This window comes from Tetrahymena thermophila, assembly GCF_000189635.1.
Source record: "Tetrahymena thermophila SB210 genomic scaffold scf_8254515, whole genome shotgun sequence".
In the NCBI taxonomy this organism is placed as follows: Eukaryota; Ciliophora; class Oligohymenophorea; order Hymenostomatida; family Tetrahymenidae; genus Tetrahymena; species Tetrahymena thermophila.
Genome location: NW_002476290.1, coordinates 164 through 17,645, shown reverse-complemented (window position 1 = coordinate 17,645; position 17,482 = coordinate 164). Strand labels below are relative to the sequence as shown.

The window sequence follows — 17,482 nt, the reverse complement described above, 5'->3', positions numbered from 1 at the left end:
AATAAACAAATAAACAAACAAGCACTTTGTTTTAAAATATGAAAGGCCTGTATATTTTTTTTAATTTGATTTTTTACATGTTTTAATTTCTTAGTTAAATTTGTATACAATTTTTTATGCCCATTAAAATGATAGATAAAATTAAATAAAAATAGAAATTTAATTATACATATTTTTGCTATGTAAATAAAATCGTACGAAACTTAAAATATTGAACAGTAAATTTGTATATAAATGACTAACTCAAGAATAAAAACAATTATTAAATAAATTTTAATTATTTGAGTAATTAGGTAAGGAAGAAAAAAAAAGGAATCAGCTGATTGATTATCAAAAAATTGAAGAGGTAGTATAAAAACTGCAGTTAGCAATTTAGCTAGCTAGTAAGATAGCAAGCGCAATCAAGCATACATAATAAAGACAAAAGAAAATTTTGTTATTAGATATAATTAAAAACTGTTTATTTTAATTAGGATAATTACACCCACACTTTATAGGGAGAGAATTTTTAAAGAAAATAGTAGATGAACGATTTTTCGTTACTCTAAAACATAATGCAATAGAGTTAACTTTAGAGATTTATTTTATATTATTTACTGATACTTAGCTCATTTAATTTTCACAGAAAATAATTTATATAGCAATAACTAAAAGCAAGAGTTTAGCAAACTTCAAAAATGAGGTAGCGGATCATGCAAATTATGTTCCTAGCTGAGTTTTACTTTGATTAAAAATGTAAGCTCACCAAGGAGGTGTTAAAAAGGAATAATTAAATATGCCTCTAATGATTTGTGATAGGCTATGACTTGAGTAAAATTATGAAATAAAGAAATTTTTTTAAAAAGACTCCCTTTTTAAATATTATGAAAAAAAATGTAATTTATTCTAAAAATTTTGTATTTTCTTTGACGAACCGCTTCTAACTTCTTAACATAAATGATTAAATTGCTTAAAAATCCAAGGCGATAAGATAAGCAAATAGATTTACATTTCGTATTTTATTGAGAATATTGCGTAGTAAGATATGTCCTCTATCTGAGTTTACATTCAGCGTAATAATTAAATAGATTGACTGTTAGATAGTAATCAGATATTAGATCGTTCCAAAACATAAATCTAAAGCAAACACAAAATAAAAAAAAAAGGAGTGTTTCTATTATTTTCGACGTTTTTTATTTATTTTCTTAACATACTTTTTTCCCTCCTTTCTCAGAAATTTATAAAAGCCCCTCCTCTAAAGAGGACTTTTATTATTTTTATGGGCTTTTAGTATTTTTTGCTGATCTTTTGTGATTATTCCTACTCTACAATGGTTTCTATAAATAAAAACGATTAATTAATATGAAAATGTAAGAAATGCACTGATAAACCAGGCTATCAATAATCAGTCCTTTTAAATTATTTTTTAACATTAAAAAGGATTAAGCTGGCTTATAAATTTTATATTTTAAATTTGAACATAAAATACAATAAATGAATGAAAGAAAGAAAGAATGAGCGCTTGCTGTGCTTTCTATTACTTTAATCTTAATATGAAAATATATTTAAATACAATAAAAATTAAATTTAAATTCAAAATGAAGAATTAATTATATTTGCCTTGTTTTTTGATTTACTTACTCCTACTAATTCAAGTTGTTATTGACTAAGGAACTATCTAATTCATTTTTATGTTATATAAAGCAACATCCGCAAATAGGCATTTCTTTCTTATTTAACAATCAAATACTTATGTTTTCTAATTGCAAAAGTAAATATCATAACAACCTTAATATTTAAAAGATTGTTAATTAGAAAGTCGAAGTTTTTTCTAATGCCTTACCATTGCTATTTTTTTTCAATGAGACTTGCTTACTTACGCGCCTTCCTCATTAATAAAAAAAAAATCATTTTACTTTTTCTTTTATTTCAAAAAATACCTTTTTATCTACCCATTCTGTTTCGTTTAGCCCTTTAATATAAATATAAATGCAAAAATGTACATCTTAATCTACATGTTCCAGCCGCTAGCTAAAGAAAAAATTTTATAATAAATTTTTATTAATAAAATTTTTAAGGCCAGCAAACTTTTCTTACATTGCTTTTAAAGTTAAATTAAAATTATCCTAAGAGTACTGTCTGAATATATATCCTAACCGCTGAATAAACGCTTCAAAGATATAGGTTTTCTAAATTTTTTAATAATGCTTTTGTCTTATTAGAATTTCTTCAGTTTGCCTTCAAATTAAATCAAAGCTGTTTTACTCTCACAAAGAAAAATACATTTAATAATCTTATTTCGAAATTTTACTGTCTGATAAAAGCTTTGCTAATTTGTTATGAAAGATATTTTTCTTTATTAAATTTACCAGTTTATCTAAGAAATTAATTATTTCAAATTCAAATAATAATATCTGTTCTATAAAATCTTTCATTTCTCTTTACTTACTTCAACGAGCGCGCAAACACTGTATATTGCAGAGTCATAATCTATTTACAAAGTAGAGAGTTCAAAAGCATTAAAAATACAATTTTGCAATATTTTTTTTCATATCTTAGACTCATTTAACTAATATTTTTCTGAACTGTGACAAAATCTTTCAATTCACTTTTTTTCGCTCAAAATTTGAAAAGTGTACAAAAATCTTTAAAAGCCATCTGTAAACTAATATCAATCACCATAAGCTAAAACCAAAACTTCTCTTTAGTTTTGTTTCAATTTAATTAATTAAGGCCATTAGTTAATTTTAAAATAATATTTACTTAAAATAAATTCTATTTTTTTTTAAAAAGATTGATAAATATTTAATTTTATTTCATCAACTAAACATTTTTAACTACAAAAAAATAATTTTAATCTCTAAAAAAATATATCTATAAATTTTTGTCTATTAAATATTATTTTAGTCATAAGATCAAATTAGTGTAAGGAAGAGTAATTAACATCTAGATTTAGTCAATTTTTTATATTAATTAATTAGCTTTCTAATTTATTTAATAAATCTTATGTATTACACAAATAAATTTTTTTTATTTGTTATTAATGCTTTAGAAATTTAGCAATTATTAACTTTTAAAAAGAATTACTTTATTAAAAAGCAATTAAAATCAAAGTAAATCTTATATTATTATTTTACTTGAATTAAAAAAACCATCTCAAAAAATAATATATTTTTTAAATTTATAAATAATTCAATGTCTTTTGTTTCCACAAGCAAAGAATATTCCTGCAATTATTTATTTAGTCATTCCTAAGCATTTTATATATTAAATTATTATCATAAATAATATTCAATTAAATCATTAAGAGTATTCAATTATATTCATAAAGAATATTCAATTAAACTCATAAAGAGTATTCAATATAAACAAAAAGAGAATTCAATAATATTCATGTATTTAATTATATTCACAAAAAGCATTCAATTAAATCATAAAGAGTATTGAATTATATCATAAATAATAAATATTCAATTATATCGTCAAGAATAAATATTCAATTATATCGTAAAGAATAAATATTCAATTATAATCATAATGAGCATTCATTCAATTATATTCTTAAAGAGTGCTCAATTAATTAATAAAAAATTTTTTATTTCTATCTTTCTTTGATTTGTCAAAAATAGTAAAATGAGTTATTAGAGTGGGATTTTGAGAGTTATGAAAGATTTTATTTTGCAGAATAAAAAAATTAATTCTTTATCAGGAAATCTTATGCTGGTGTCAAAAACAAATAAGATTATTTTGATTTGAGTATTCTCAATCCTTTTTTGAGAAAATAATATAAAGTCAATATTATCCCATTCGTTTTAGTAAAAAAATAGATATAATAATAAATAGATTTATTGAGGAGAATGTCACCAAGTTCTCTCTCACAAGCTGAGATCAACTAGCAATTAGAAGCCTAAAAATTAGCATACGAAAAAAGTATCGAAAATTACTACAATAGCTTAACTAGTGAGTAAAAGAAATAGCTCTTAAGCTAGTATAATGAAGAAGATTACACATTGATTATTTAGCTCCCTCGCTAAGATAAACAGTATTACATGAAAAAGCTTGGATTAATCACTTATCCAGAGGATATTGAAAATTTAGCAATTATTGTCCAAAAGAAAACTATTAATGAGTAAGAATTAGACGATGAACAAAGCTTAATGGAAGCCTCTAAATACACAAAATTCATAAATCAATGCTCCAACTTAAGAAAATTCTCTTTCACAGTCGAGTATTAATAATAGTTTATGGATTACAGTGATCTCCTATTTTACTCATTAGAAAGCAGAGATATCCAAGAAATCGCTCTCTGCGTTCGTGGTCTTAGTAAATCCAAGGACACTCTTTCTAAAATTCTAAAATCAGTGAGAACATTCAAATATTCTATTTAGAAATTGAAAATCTAATTTAATGACATCTTCTTAAATGATGATTCATTTAATCAATTATTCTTGCTCATAAAAAAAGCTCCAAAGCTGCAAGAACTCGAAATTGAACTTGGAGCCAAGTTCTTTATCTAGTTAGAAAGAGTATTCCTATTTTGCAAAATTTTAGAGACTGCTACTTAGCTTAAAAAGGTCTCACTCAAATTTTCAAAAATTGATTTCTTGAAGGGAACGGTCTTTGATTTCTAGCAAGGCAATATTTAGATATTGAATTTAGATTTTGTTGAAGCAAAGCTATTTGACAATACCTTTATAACATAACTAATAACCAATAATAATTATAACTTAAAAGATGTCCATCTTCGCGTTAATGCCACAAATAGTATAGAGGACATTTTTATTTCTCTTTACCACTTGCCCCAGCTATTAAAATTGCATTTTGAAAGTCCTAAATATTTCTAAGAAGATTAGGTTAAAATAATAAAAAACTTCATCAGTAAGAAATCCTCTATCATGTACTTCTCTATAAATCTTAGCTAAAAAATTGACTTTTTATATGACAAATCAGCTCGTATATTAAAAAACTTACCCAATTTATGCGCTTTCCGTGAAATATCAGATGTTAAGTTTAAACGCACAGAGCGTGTTAAAAAAATGTTAGAGTACTTCATTTCTAGGTTTATTAGATTTAGAAGAACCTACATTTACTCACTAATTGCAATCAAAGAATTAAGAAAAAAATACAGAAAGATTCTCCCTAAAGGTGTTTGGGAGGATTTACTAAACGACTTTGTTACTTTCGAAGATCTTGAATAATTGATTGACAAAACAGACAAAAGCAAATGATGCACAAGATGATGATGATTTATATAATATTCATATATAAAAATAAATTAAAAGCTATATAAAATTAATATCTATTAAAATATATTCTATTAATTAAATAAAAAAATTTTCTATAACAAATTCTTTAACATACTTTAATTTTTCTAAAAAATATATTTTTACACTTAAAATTTATTTAAAATAATTTAAATTATTTGAAATTAAATTTTAAAATTTAGATTTTAAATAAGTTGCTTTTCGTTTATTTTTTATGATAAATAAAATAAATTTAAATTAGATTTTATAATTTAGATTTTAAATAAGTTTTTTTTCGTTTATTTTTTATGATAAATAAAAAATAAATTTAAATTAGATTTTAAAATCTAAGAAATAAAATTTATAAACAGATGAAAAAAATAATTTAAATTAAAAAGAATATATTAATCGAATTTATTATTTTCTAATAAATGGCTTGTTTTATTTGTTATTCAAAAGAAATTACATTTTATAAATAGTTTATACTCAATCGAATTACTTTTTTTTAAGTATATTTTTTTAAGGTTATCCTCCATCTTTTTTACTTTTGTATCCTCCTTCCTTATTATAATTTCCATCTTTATTATTGTTATTACGATATTATTAGTTTCTAGATTATTGGTATGATTATTAGGGTGCAGAATCATCTTCACTGCCGCTATAACCTTCTTCGTTTCTTTATTTCTTTTTAAAATAACCTCCTTTTTATTGATTCTGATTATAGTTATTATTATAATTATTATTATTTTATGAACTATTGTTGTTGCTATTTTAATAATTATTTTTTCTTTGATATTGATTAGAATTATTGTTGTTATTGTTATTGTTGCTGTTGGTATTTTCTGCTTAATTTTATTAACTGTTGTCAGGTTTGTTGTTATATTACTATCTTTAATAGTTATCTTGATTGTTGCCTTACTTCTAATAATACTATGATTTATATTTTTACTTAGCTTCATAATGATTAGTTTTATTTGGGTGAGCTGGCTTTTTCTTTGGTTGATATCCTTAGTTGCTTCTGTTTACTCTTCTACCATCATCGTAACCTTCTTCTACTACTTTTTTTCTTTTGATTCCATTTTCGTCTTCTTCTTCACTTTCAGCTTCTCCATCCTCTTCTTCGCCATCTGTATTATTATTTCCTCCCTATACAACTGGCTAAAAGCAATTATAACTATCATCTGGTTCATCATCATACTCCATAGCTAACCACAGAGATTTCTGTATATAATTTTTTTTTTGTTCTTCTGTCATTTTTAAGTTAACTTTTTGTGCCCTTATAAATATAATAAAATTTATTTAAATTAATTTTTAAACAAAATATTTTTTAAAAATAATAAATCTGTTGTTTGATCATTTGATTTGCTTTTTTAAATTATTAAAGAAACAAAAAATCAAACAAGCTCCTTGTCTTTTACTTAATTACTTCACTACTGATAAATGATAAAGATTTAAAAAAATAAAATTGTAAGCTCATAAATTAAACAATCGAATTACCCTTTCTAATACATGGTAAGTTATTCTTGCTTTTCCTCTAATCTCTTAATTTCTTCTTCTTTTTCTTGTTACTCTTTAAGCAATCTTTCTTCTTCTTCTTTTTTCTTTTGGAATTCTTCTGCTCTTCTTTGCTTTTCTTCTTACTTGATGATGTCTTCTTTTACTATAGTTTCAACGAATTTAATATCAGGTATTTCTTCTATCACTTGCTATTGCTACTTTTCATAGTCTCCTTTTTATTCAAATTCTTTCTTTTTCTCTTCATATGCTATGATATTTCTTTTTCTCTCATCAACAACTGATAAAACTTGTATTTAGAAAAGTTGATAGGCTTCAGAATTATCTGCAGGAGCAACTTCAAAGAGTTTGTTGAAGTCTACTTTATCACTAACGTATTCTATCAAATACCAGTAACGATTTTCCCCTTATTTTTTACCGAAGCTTTATACTTTACCTAGGTCTTTAATGTATTTGTTCCACATAGAAGTAATCTTTTTTCCAATATTTTGCTTTATTAAGTTCTTGTCTCCAAATACTTTAATCATAAACTCGAAAAACATGATGAAAAACTAAACTATTCTCTCTAGCACAGCATCTATCAACAAGATAATGTCTCCTCTATATTTTCCCATAACCCAAGCCTCTTCACGAGCAAATATCAGTTCATATAAGATATTTTCAAGCATGATATTGATCTTCTCATCTTAGTAAATGCTCTCAACTTCAAAGGTTGGAAAGAAATTTAAAATGTCAATAATAGAAGAGATAGTGTCTAAAATTGAGCATAGAAGTTCTACTTTTCTCTCAATATCGGAATCAACAATCTCATAGCTTGCTGAACCTAGTTTATCTTTCTTCTTTAAAAGAAGCATTTCCTTGTAAAATTGATCTAAATACTCTTTTAAAATTTTATCTTACATGTCTTCAAAATCTGCTTTGAATTCTTTTTGCATTTCAAAACTTTTTTTAATAATTTCTCTGACAATTTTCCCATTTTTTTCTCCATAAATAGCTATTAAATCAATCATCTTTGGGATATCTATAAGCCATTCATCAAGAATAATCTTGCTGCAGCCAAATTCTGTGGCTTTTTACAAATTTTCTTCTTCACAACTGACAATCCTATAAATTATGGCCAAGACTAACCTTGTTATTTCTTTTAAAATAATTTTGACCTCACTTTCACTATTTTCAATATCTTTTCTTTCATGTCCTTTTCTATAATATTCATTGAATCTTCTCTTTGTCGCGTATTGCAAAAATGAATTAATGCTTCTTCTCAATAATAAGTTATGCTTCAAAGTACTCCAAAAACTTCTGAAATCTAATGTTAGAACATACTTATATGAAGCACAAATTCTCTTTAGAATAAAAAGTAATTCAATATCATCTTCATTATCTATTTCAAAGTTAGGAAAATCTTCAAAAGTAAAACTCATAAAAGGAGTATCATCCCCTTCTTCCCTATACAGAAAATCTGTTTCATTACCAGATTTTCCTTTGCTGCTATTGTATCCACCTTAATTTTTTTTATTGTTAAAATTGTTTTTCTTGCTCATTTGTATTTAAATTTATCACAAAATAAATCCTTTCTTGCTTGAATGTTTGCTTGCTATTTTGATCAAATATATATAGCTTTTTATTTATTTTTACTTCTAATATTAATATAGATATTTTTAATATACAGTTTTTAATTTATTTATTATTTGCTTATTAAAAGGAGGAAAATTCAATCTAAATTTGATTGAAAAATAAAAAATCAAAGAAATTAATCAAGTTATATCGCTTTAAACTGGGCTAATTATTAAATAAATTAATTGCAAAATTTCATCGAGCATTTATTTCTTTAAATATTGAGAATCTACATATCTATCTTCTTATATAAAACAATCTATCTGCTATAATATTTCTTTCTACACTTTCCTCAATATCTTATAAAATATTCTTCTGATTCTATTTTATTGGCTTAAACAATCATATAATAATTCTTTTAAATTATTTACAATTTTTAACTAGATTTTCTTTAATTTAGTTATATCATTCAATAACTGTTTTCTTTAAAATGTTAAAATTTATCTTAAATTTACGATAAAATAAAAATATAAAAATCAATTTAAAATATCTTTTTTTCAACATAATCATTTTCAAAAATTATTCTTTAAAGCTTTGCTATTGTTATGGATATTAATTATCAAGCTTTAATAAAAAAAGTACATATTAATTTATAACAAAAAATAACTTATAACTTATAAAACTTTAATTTTGTTGAAATTTAAACATTCGTTAAAGAATAAATCTAATTTAATTGTTTGCTTTTAAAAAAATAATATTCTAATTTTCTTAAAGTATTAACTTTTTCAGTAGGGTGTTTGTTTGACAATTTAAAATGTAAAGATATTGTATTAGTTATCTAAACATATCATAAATAATTAATATTAGCTTGCCTAAATCATTACAATATATTTGCCATAATAAATGAATATTTTAAAATTTATTTTAAACTTTTTTTGAATAAAATAAAATATTATTGAGGGCTTACAGCATATAGTAAATTTACTTTTAAAATTTGCAAAACTAATAAACAAACATACATACATTGATTTTATATTTTAAATTCTATAATTAATATGTTTTTTGTATACTTAATTAAATTTAATTATAATATAAATCTTCGGAAATAAAAAAACTAATTAATTTATTTTTTCATGAATATTAATTTATTATTTAAATTTTAGAATAAACATTGTTAAGTATTTAAATTTTAGAACACTTTTGTTTTGTAAATAACTCTAAAAATAATTATTAATTATATCTAATTAAAAAATCGTTTTAATTTCCACAAATAAAAGTAAAGGATATTCTATTTAGTTATAATGCTAATAAAATAAATTTCCAATCAAAAGAAAAAAAATATATTATAGAATTAATAAAATAACTTTTAGCTTTTATATATTATTTATTTATTTATCAATAACTAATTTTATTTTAAAAATCTTTTATTTTTTTAAAATTTAATATTGCTAAAATTAAAATTTTGAAAATATGATTAGTATTTAAGTAATAATCATTTTTTAAAATGAATATATTTGTAAATTTTAAGTTTAAGATTTAGTTATTTTTATTTTTTGTTAAAGTAAAATATTTGGGTTTACTTGCTTGATAAGGAGGAAAGGTTGGTTATTCATTAATAATGTAAATTTAATGTTTATTAAAATTAGTTTAAACTAAAATGTTATTTTGAATTTATTTATTAAATTTAATAAAATATGAAATTTCTTTTAATTAATTTATTTTTAAATAAGTAAACTACTTTAAATAGCAACAAAGAGCAAATTAATATCTTTCCCATAAATAAAATTTTATAAGTAAATGATAGTATTTCTTCAAAATGCTAATGTATATTTTTATTGATTTTTGTATTGTATAAATGAATTTTATTAAATATTAAATAAACTTTAAAAAAATAATAATAATTTACTGAAATACTATTTAACCAGCTCATAATTAAAATCTAATGCAATATTTTTTTAGATAGCTTTTATTTTTTTATGGTTGGGTTAATTATCGATTATTTCTTTGTTGCTTAATAATTATTAAAATAATTATTTATTCTAAATTTAATTTTTTCAAGAAAATATTATGTTTTTTAAATATTAAATAAAAATGAAGCAAGATAATGATTTATATTATTTTAATTTATGGGTTAGAAATGAAAGTATTTTTTTTATCAAGCTTTAATTAAATATGAATGAAAAAGAAGAAAAATTTGATGAAATAAAAATATTTTGCAGGATTTAATTCAACAAAAAAATTCAGAAGATATAAATAAATTGTTAAGGAAACATTAATGAAGGATAGATAGATGATTGATAGATTAGTTTTTATAATGTGAGTTTATGTTATTTGTTAGTTATTTATATATTATATTAGTATTTATTTATCATTGATATAAATTTATAATAAATAAATTGAGGGAGAGCTTTGTAAAGAGATATTTATTAATTGAAATTTATAAGGTAGTTTTTTAAATACAAAATGATGGAATGAATACTAGTTAGTTAAGTGCATTTAAATATTATTATACAAAAATGTTAACACAGGATACTTTATATGAAAAATATATCAAGTTTAGTTATTTATCATATCATTAAACAATGTTTATTGGTTAGGATTTTTGTTACTATAAATTAAATCAGAGCATAGCCTTGACCAAGTCGTTAATGTAGACTTCTCTGTTACCCCAGTCACCACCTTGGTGATAGGCGTGTCTCTTATTTCTGAATCCACCTCTGGGAGTATCGAGCTTGAAGGGCCATAAGAAGTTGTTGGCTTCCTTGAAGTGGGGACCAACAGTGGTGATTTCGTGAATAAGATCTTCAACGCAAGTGATACCGAACTTACCGAGGGACTTTTCAACGATGGTGTTATCGGTAAGGGGGATTCTTTGACCGTTAACCTTAGCGAAACCTCTCTTGTAGATGAGCTTAGAGATGGTGTTTCTGGTGGGATAACTATTTTCAATTTAAGTAAATATTTAAATAAATGCTCATTTTATAGTTTAAATCTTAAAATTCATTCAACTATCTGCTGTTGCTGTGTATGTTTTCTATTCGTTGCAAATTCGTTTCAGTTTATTTTTTTTCAGCAGAAATCAAAATGAACTTTAATATATTCTTGTTTTAAGAATTGAATTTTACCCGAAAGTGATGAAGGGAAGGACTCTCTTGATCATGTTCAAAGAAGCCTTGTTAACTCTGAAGAAAGCACCGTTGTGGAGTTATCTGAGTCTGAATAATCTGAGAACTCTCTTGACATCAGGGTGTAATTGGTTGACACTGTTAATTTAAGAAATAAATTTAGAAAATGATCAAATAAATTCTTATGTATTTTCCTTCAAATGTACACTCCCAAATTAACAAATTATGTTTGCTTGTTTATTTACTTAAATATCTCTATAAAAAATGAAGAAGCGTTCGTTGTTAATGATAAAAATATTTTTTAGTAAGCTTGAGCAAAACAAGCAAATCAACTCGACTAATTTAATATTATTTGATTTCTTTTAACCCTGCTTCAACTTATACTTATAAGATTTTTCTCACTATCTTTGTTTTCTATTTTAATTTATTAAAACAATGAATTGCTGTTCGTTCATGGAAGATTTGGATTAGCTTATTTAGCTAATTAATATCAGATATCGCCTTGAGCACATTAAGTTTATAATTTACTATTACCATTTACTCTTTAACGTACAGCTTCATTCTAATTTTAGTTACATTTTACTTATTTATACCTAACTATAAAATTTTTATTTTGCTTTTATTTTAGCTTAGATTTGAACGAGTCAAATTAATTAATTAATTAACTATTTGTTAATTTTTTTGTACGAATAGCTATTTCTACTCCTAATTTAGCTCAAATCTATCCACATGCAAAACATTTTCTTTAATAATGAAGATTTAAGGATAATAACCTATTTACTTATTTATTTTAATTATCTGATCAATGAACTAAGTAGCTAATTATTGAAGCTATTTCATTTGTTTGTTGTTTTGTAAATTCCTACTAATTTATTTTTTTAATTCAACAGTAGTAAGTAAGTAGATCATGAATGCATTTGTATGTTTGTATTGTAAGATTTTAGCTAATTCCTTTATAAATTAATTATATTTGGCTTGTTTTAATTTGATGCAGAGTGAGTGTACATTGAGGAAGTTGTTTATTTATATTATCAATTGATGAATTACCCTCTAATTCTGATGGCGAAAGCAACCTTAGCTTCAGCGGGGACGTAGAAAGCACCGGTCTTTCTGGCCTTTTTATAAATAAATAATTAGATTAATACTTGATGATGTTAAATATGCGATTCAATTTCGTGATTAATCTATTTAATATCGCAGAGCAACGTAGTTAGCGTTTTAGTGCTTGTAAGGACTAATTTAAAATCATTCTATTTATTTTGATTGGTTATTGTTTTAATGAATTTTAGCGCATTTTTTAAAGAATGTTTTTTCACTCTGGCTGAAATAATGAGTGAACGAATGAACAGCAACTAAAACTAAAAAAAACTTAGTAATTTGCTCAGGATTAATAGATTATCAAGAAACAGAATTCTAAAAATGATTTTTTATGCTATTTGCTATATTTAAATACCTTTCTCTTTTCATCGACAATCTTCTTTTCAGCAGCTTCGTATTCAGCAGCGTACTTTTGGGCCTTGGAGATCCATTCAGCCTTTCTTTGCTTCATTTGAGCGGAGGAGGCCTTTCTTTGTTCAGCCTTAGCCTTTCTCAACTTTTCGTCTCTAGCAAGCTTCTTTTAGACGTTTTCAGGAACGAACCTTAATTTTAATGAAAAAATGGCATGAGCTTGTGAATATTTTGTTTGTAAATTTCTATTATAATTGATTAAAAAATTAAATTCCTTACTTAGACATTTTTAATTTTAGAGATATGTTATATTGTATATATTTTCAACCTTTTTTCTTTATTTAATCCTTTCAAATTACGCTTAATCCTTTTAATGCCAGATATATCTTCTAATTTTCTCTCCCACTCTTTAATTTTCCCCCCTCTTATTTTTTATCTCTTTATTTTCACTACCCACTTTATTCATTCATTTTTCTTTGTCTTTTGTAAATATCTTTGTTAATTTTAATCATTCGCTTCATTTCATTTTTTTTTTTCATTAATTTATTTGTTTACCAACCCTCATCTCATTATTATTTTTGCATTTCTACTTCCATATTTAAATAATATTTTTTCTAATTCTTTTTTTTATAAATTTTGATTTTATTTTCAAACAATAATATATTTTAATAAAATATAATTAAAAATTCATTAAAATTCTATTTAATCTTTTTTAAATTAGTGGTTTAAAATTGTGTTTGTACATTATTTTTTCGCTATATGTTACTCAATTCTAATGAATTTAGAATAAGAGTAAAAATTTATTTTTATTAACTGCTATAATAGTCATTATTTATTTTAGATGTTAAATTATTCATTTTCCATTAAATTTAATAAACCTACAAAAAAAATTAAAATTTCCACTTGATAATTCTTAAATACATTTAAAATAATTATCTCTATTATTTTTATTAAAATAATCAAAAGCAACAATAACAAATAATTAAAGAAATAAATTAAATCACAAATTAGAGTTAAAAAATATTATTTTTTCTAATTCTTTTTAGGCTAATTGATTATTTTACTGATTAAAATACCATGCCATTTCTATAAAAATTAATTCTTATTAATCATAATATTATGATTATTTTAATAAATTTTAAAACATTTTTTTACTTTCTAATTGTTAAAAATATTCACTAAACAAATAATTAAAAAAGCTAATTATATCACTACAATTAAAAAATATAAGTTTTTCTAAGTATTTTTATACCAATTATTATTTTTCCTATTACAATGTTTTGCTATTTCTTTTAAAATTAATTAATTGGAAAAAATAAAATTTTAATAAATTTTAAAACATTTTTTTTCTATTCTTATTTTTTATTAATCATATTCATTAATCAAATAATTAAAAAGCTATTTAAAAATATTAGCTACTAATAAAAAATATAATTTTTTCTAAGTATTTTTAATCTATTTATTTTTTTCTATTTACTTTATTTTTAATTGTGAATTTTCTATAAAAATTATTTGATTTTTATAATACGATTATAGTTAATTTAATATAGTTTAAAACACTTTTTTTCTCTCTATTTATATTAATAAAAATATTAAAAAACTTCATTAAGCAAATAATTAAAGAAATTTAACAAAAAAAGCTACTGTTAAAAAATATATGTCTTTCTAAATATTTTTAAACAAAAATAACTTGTTTGATTACTGACATATACAAAACATTTTTTTAGCAATTTAATCTAAGCAAAAAAATATTCTACAAGTAATATAAAAAAGTATTTAAAAATAAATAATAATAATAATAATAATAATTAATTTTATACTTTCGTTATAATTTAGTAATGCACTATAAATATGATAACTATTCAATTTATTTTTATGAAGTAAAAAATTATAAATAATATAATATAAAAACAATTATATTCTTTTAAGATTTAAATAAAATTAAAATAATACAAATTTTTTTTGGATTTAAAATAATTATTTTAACTTTTATTTAAATTCTATTTTTATAATCATTTATAAACATTCTAATCTAAAAAATAATTTTTAAATTTCCTTTATTAAAAATATTTTGAATTATAAATATTATTTAAACATAATAATTATTGATAGGCAAAAAATATTTTATTCATTATCATAAATTATCGATATGTTTAAGAATTTTGATTGAAAAATTAATCAAAATTCAGCAAAATCTTTTGTTTAACTTCTTAAATTATTGATATTTTTGCCTAATTTGTAATTTAAAAAAAATAATTTCTTAATTTTATTATTTTAAAATTACCTTTCTTTAGTATTATTTTGATTTAAAAATAGTTAGCTATCAATTACTGATGAAAATTTAAATGCTTTTTGATATTAGTCAAAATTTTATTTTCAAAGATATTCATTTATTTTTTTTACTTCAATGTATTTTGATAGAGCAAAAAATTGAGATTATAATAAATACTAATTATTTAAATACTAACTAACTTTACCCAATTAGCTTATATCTATAAATAACATGCCACTAGATGTTAACGTTTTTAATATGGAACCTTCAAAAATAGCATTAGGAGTAAGAAATTGAATGTTTTTCTTATCTAAATTTTGGGAATTTTGATAACACTCATAATTTATTTAATTAAACAAGATTTTTATTTATTTATTTTGTCTTCTCTCAGAAAATTTAATTTTTGTGAATTTCTTAGAGGAAAAAAAAAATTTGAATTTTATAATTATTTATTAGGAAATTAATTAAAAACAAAGAAAAAATATTGCTTGAAAATAAATAAAGCATAATTATTTATGCAAGAGGTACAGGAGAAATAATAGCTGTCATGTAGAGTGGATAAGGGACGTGTTAAAAACCTCGAAAAATTTAAGTTTTTTAAAGAAATTACCTAATTAATGGTAAAGGGCATTTTATTAGTTTTTAAATGTAATTGCCTCGCATCAGGAAGCCACTTTAGATGAAATAAGAGATATGTTTAACTTTTGAATTTAATTTTTATTAAATGGGCATTTAATACTAATTATTTTCATAGCTAGTTAACGGGCGTTCTAGTAAGAAATCGTAGATTTCAAGCTGCAACGCATATCACTTTTATTGACTTATTAGTGTAATATAAGCTCAATACATCTAGATTGGACACGTCTACTTTTAAACTGCTTTACAAGATCAGTTAAAGAAATGTATGTTATCTAAATAGAATACATTCAGAAAACATATAAAATCTCCAAAATAAATAGTACTTTAATTCACAGATTAATAGAATACTGCTGATGAATTTATCAATTATTGTTAATTTTCTTATCCCGCCAAGATAATTAACAGTTTAAATTCATTGACAGTTGACTCCTAATCTTAAAAAGTATTATTTATACAGCACCTCTTGCCTTTTCCCCTCTTGATATACTATATTAAATATATAATTAGCTATTTTTTAAAAAAACTTTAAAAGGCCTTCAATTTTTGCTTTAAACAGATTTGCTTGAGATTTCCTGCTTGAACCAAAAAATAAATTAAATAAAATAAAAAAAATATTAAATAAAAATAAACAAAATAAATAAAAAAATAAAATACAAACAATAAAAATAAAATAATAATAAAACAATAAATAAAATAATTGAAGAATAACAGAGCCTAAACAATATAGGAGAGAAAAAACATAAGAAACAATAAAACTAAATAAAATTAAATAAAAATAAATAAATAAAAGAAAAAATAAAATAAGGACAAACCTAAATCATAAATACACATTAATGTCCTAACAAATTAAGATCTTAAACTATAAAGATGCAGCATGCATTTTTTTATTCAAATAAAATTAAAAATATATTTTGAGAGCTATATGAAATTGTAAAATATTCAATTATAAACATGAAATTAAAATAATATCAACAGTAATTTTGAAATTATTAAATTTTTTGTACAAATAAATTTTTTAAATTTTTAATGTTTGAAGAAAAGAATAACTTGACAATCTTTAAATTTATGTAAAATTTGCATTTAAAATAAGAAAAGAAGTGTTTTTTTTGGAGTAATTTTAGCAAAAACATTGAAACACTCCAAAGTAACTAAAAAGATATTTTTAAATAAAATTAAAAAATAATATTTTTGTAGAAATTGTTTCTTCAATTCAAAATAATTTATTTATTTAATCTATTCATAAAATTTATTGCTTTTAATGGATTTATTTGAGAAATTATTAAATCAAGAATTTTTAATATTTGATAAATTTTACCAATTTTTAATCTAAAAAGCAAATAGTATTTTATTTTAAATATAATTTTTTAATATATTGTTTAATCATGATATTTGAGAATAATCGAAAGAACTTTTGATTTTGAATGATAAATAAATATTTTAAAATAATATGAAAAATAAAACTTTAAATCAAATAACTTTAATATAAAAAGTTAAATAATAAATACAAATAAAAATATGTCATTAAATCTTATCAAAAATAAAAAATCCATATAAAATAATTTACATAGATAATGAGTATAAATTGATTTTAAAATTAATTAGATTTAATTAAATTTTAATATAATTTTTAATTTTTTAAAATATTAATTAATTTTATTTTACAAAGAATTTTTTATTTAATTAAGAATTATTTGGAATTCATTTTA

The 17,482-nt window shown here is 21.9% G+C and overlaps 5 protein-coding genes across 5 annotated transcripts; 2 read left to right on the top strand and 3 right to left on the bottom strand. All coding sequences in view use genetic code 6, as the record gives it.

The window, feature by feature from the left end:
• Nucleotides 1–619: 619 nt before the first annotated feature.
• TTHERM_00721190 (transmembrane protein, putative) lies at nucleotides 620–1,703 on the bottom strand (the record flags this gene model as incomplete). The annotated part of the gene is made up of 2 exons (XM_001031851.2): nucleotides 620–1,316; nucleotides 1,600–1,703. 2 exons carry the CDS (start codon nucleotides 1,701–1,703, stop codon nucleotides 620–622), a joined length of 801 nt encoding a protein of 266 aa, XP_001031851.2.
• Nucleotides 1,704–3,836: 2,133 nt separating this feature from the next.
• Nucleotides 3,837–5,207, top strand: TTHERM_00721180 (hypothetical protein; the record flags this gene model as incomplete). Its single annotated transcript, XM_001031850.3, has 1 exon — nucleotides 3,837–5,207. One exon carries the CDS (start codon nucleotides 3,837–3,839, stop codon nucleotides 5,205–5,207), a length of 1,371 nt encoding a protein of 456 aa, XP_001031850.1.
• A 501-nt stretch (nucleotides 5,208–5,708) lies between these two features.
• On the bottom strand, nucleotides 5,709–8,278 carry TTHERM_00721170 (hypothetical protein; the record flags this gene model as incomplete). The annotated part of the gene is made up of 2 exons (XM_001031849.1): nucleotides 5,709–6,498; nucleotides 6,720–8,278. The coding sequence occupies 2 exons, from the start codon at nucleotides 8,276–8,278 to the stop codon at nucleotides 5,709–5,711; spliced, it is 2,349 nt and encodes a 782-aa protein (XP_001031849.1).
• A 2,633-nt stretch (nucleotides 8,279–10,911) lies between these two features.
• Nucleotides 10,912–13,152, bottom strand: TTHERM_00721150 (60S ribosomal protein L7; the record flags this gene model as incomplete). Its single annotated transcript, XM_001031847.2, has 5 exons — nucleotides 10,912–11,230; nucleotides 11,417–11,554; nucleotides 12,464–12,531; nucleotides 12,870–13,056; nucleotides 13,145–13,152. The coding sequence occupies 5 exons, from the start codon at nucleotides 13,150–13,152 to the stop codon at nucleotides 10,912–10,914; spliced, it is 720 nt and encodes a 239-aa protein (XP_001031847.2).
• Nucleotides 13,153–16,041: 2,889 nt separating this feature from the next.
• TTHERM_00721140 (transmembrane protein, putative) lies at nucleotides 16,042–16,356 on the top strand (the record flags this gene model as incomplete). Its single annotated transcript, XM_001031846.2, has 1 exon — nucleotides 16,042–16,356. The coding sequence occupies one exon, from the start codon at nucleotides 16,042–16,044 to the stop codon at nucleotides 16,354–16,356; it is 315 nt and encodes a 104-aa protein (XP_001031846.2).
• Nucleotides 16,357–17,482: the final 1,126 nt, after the last annotated feature.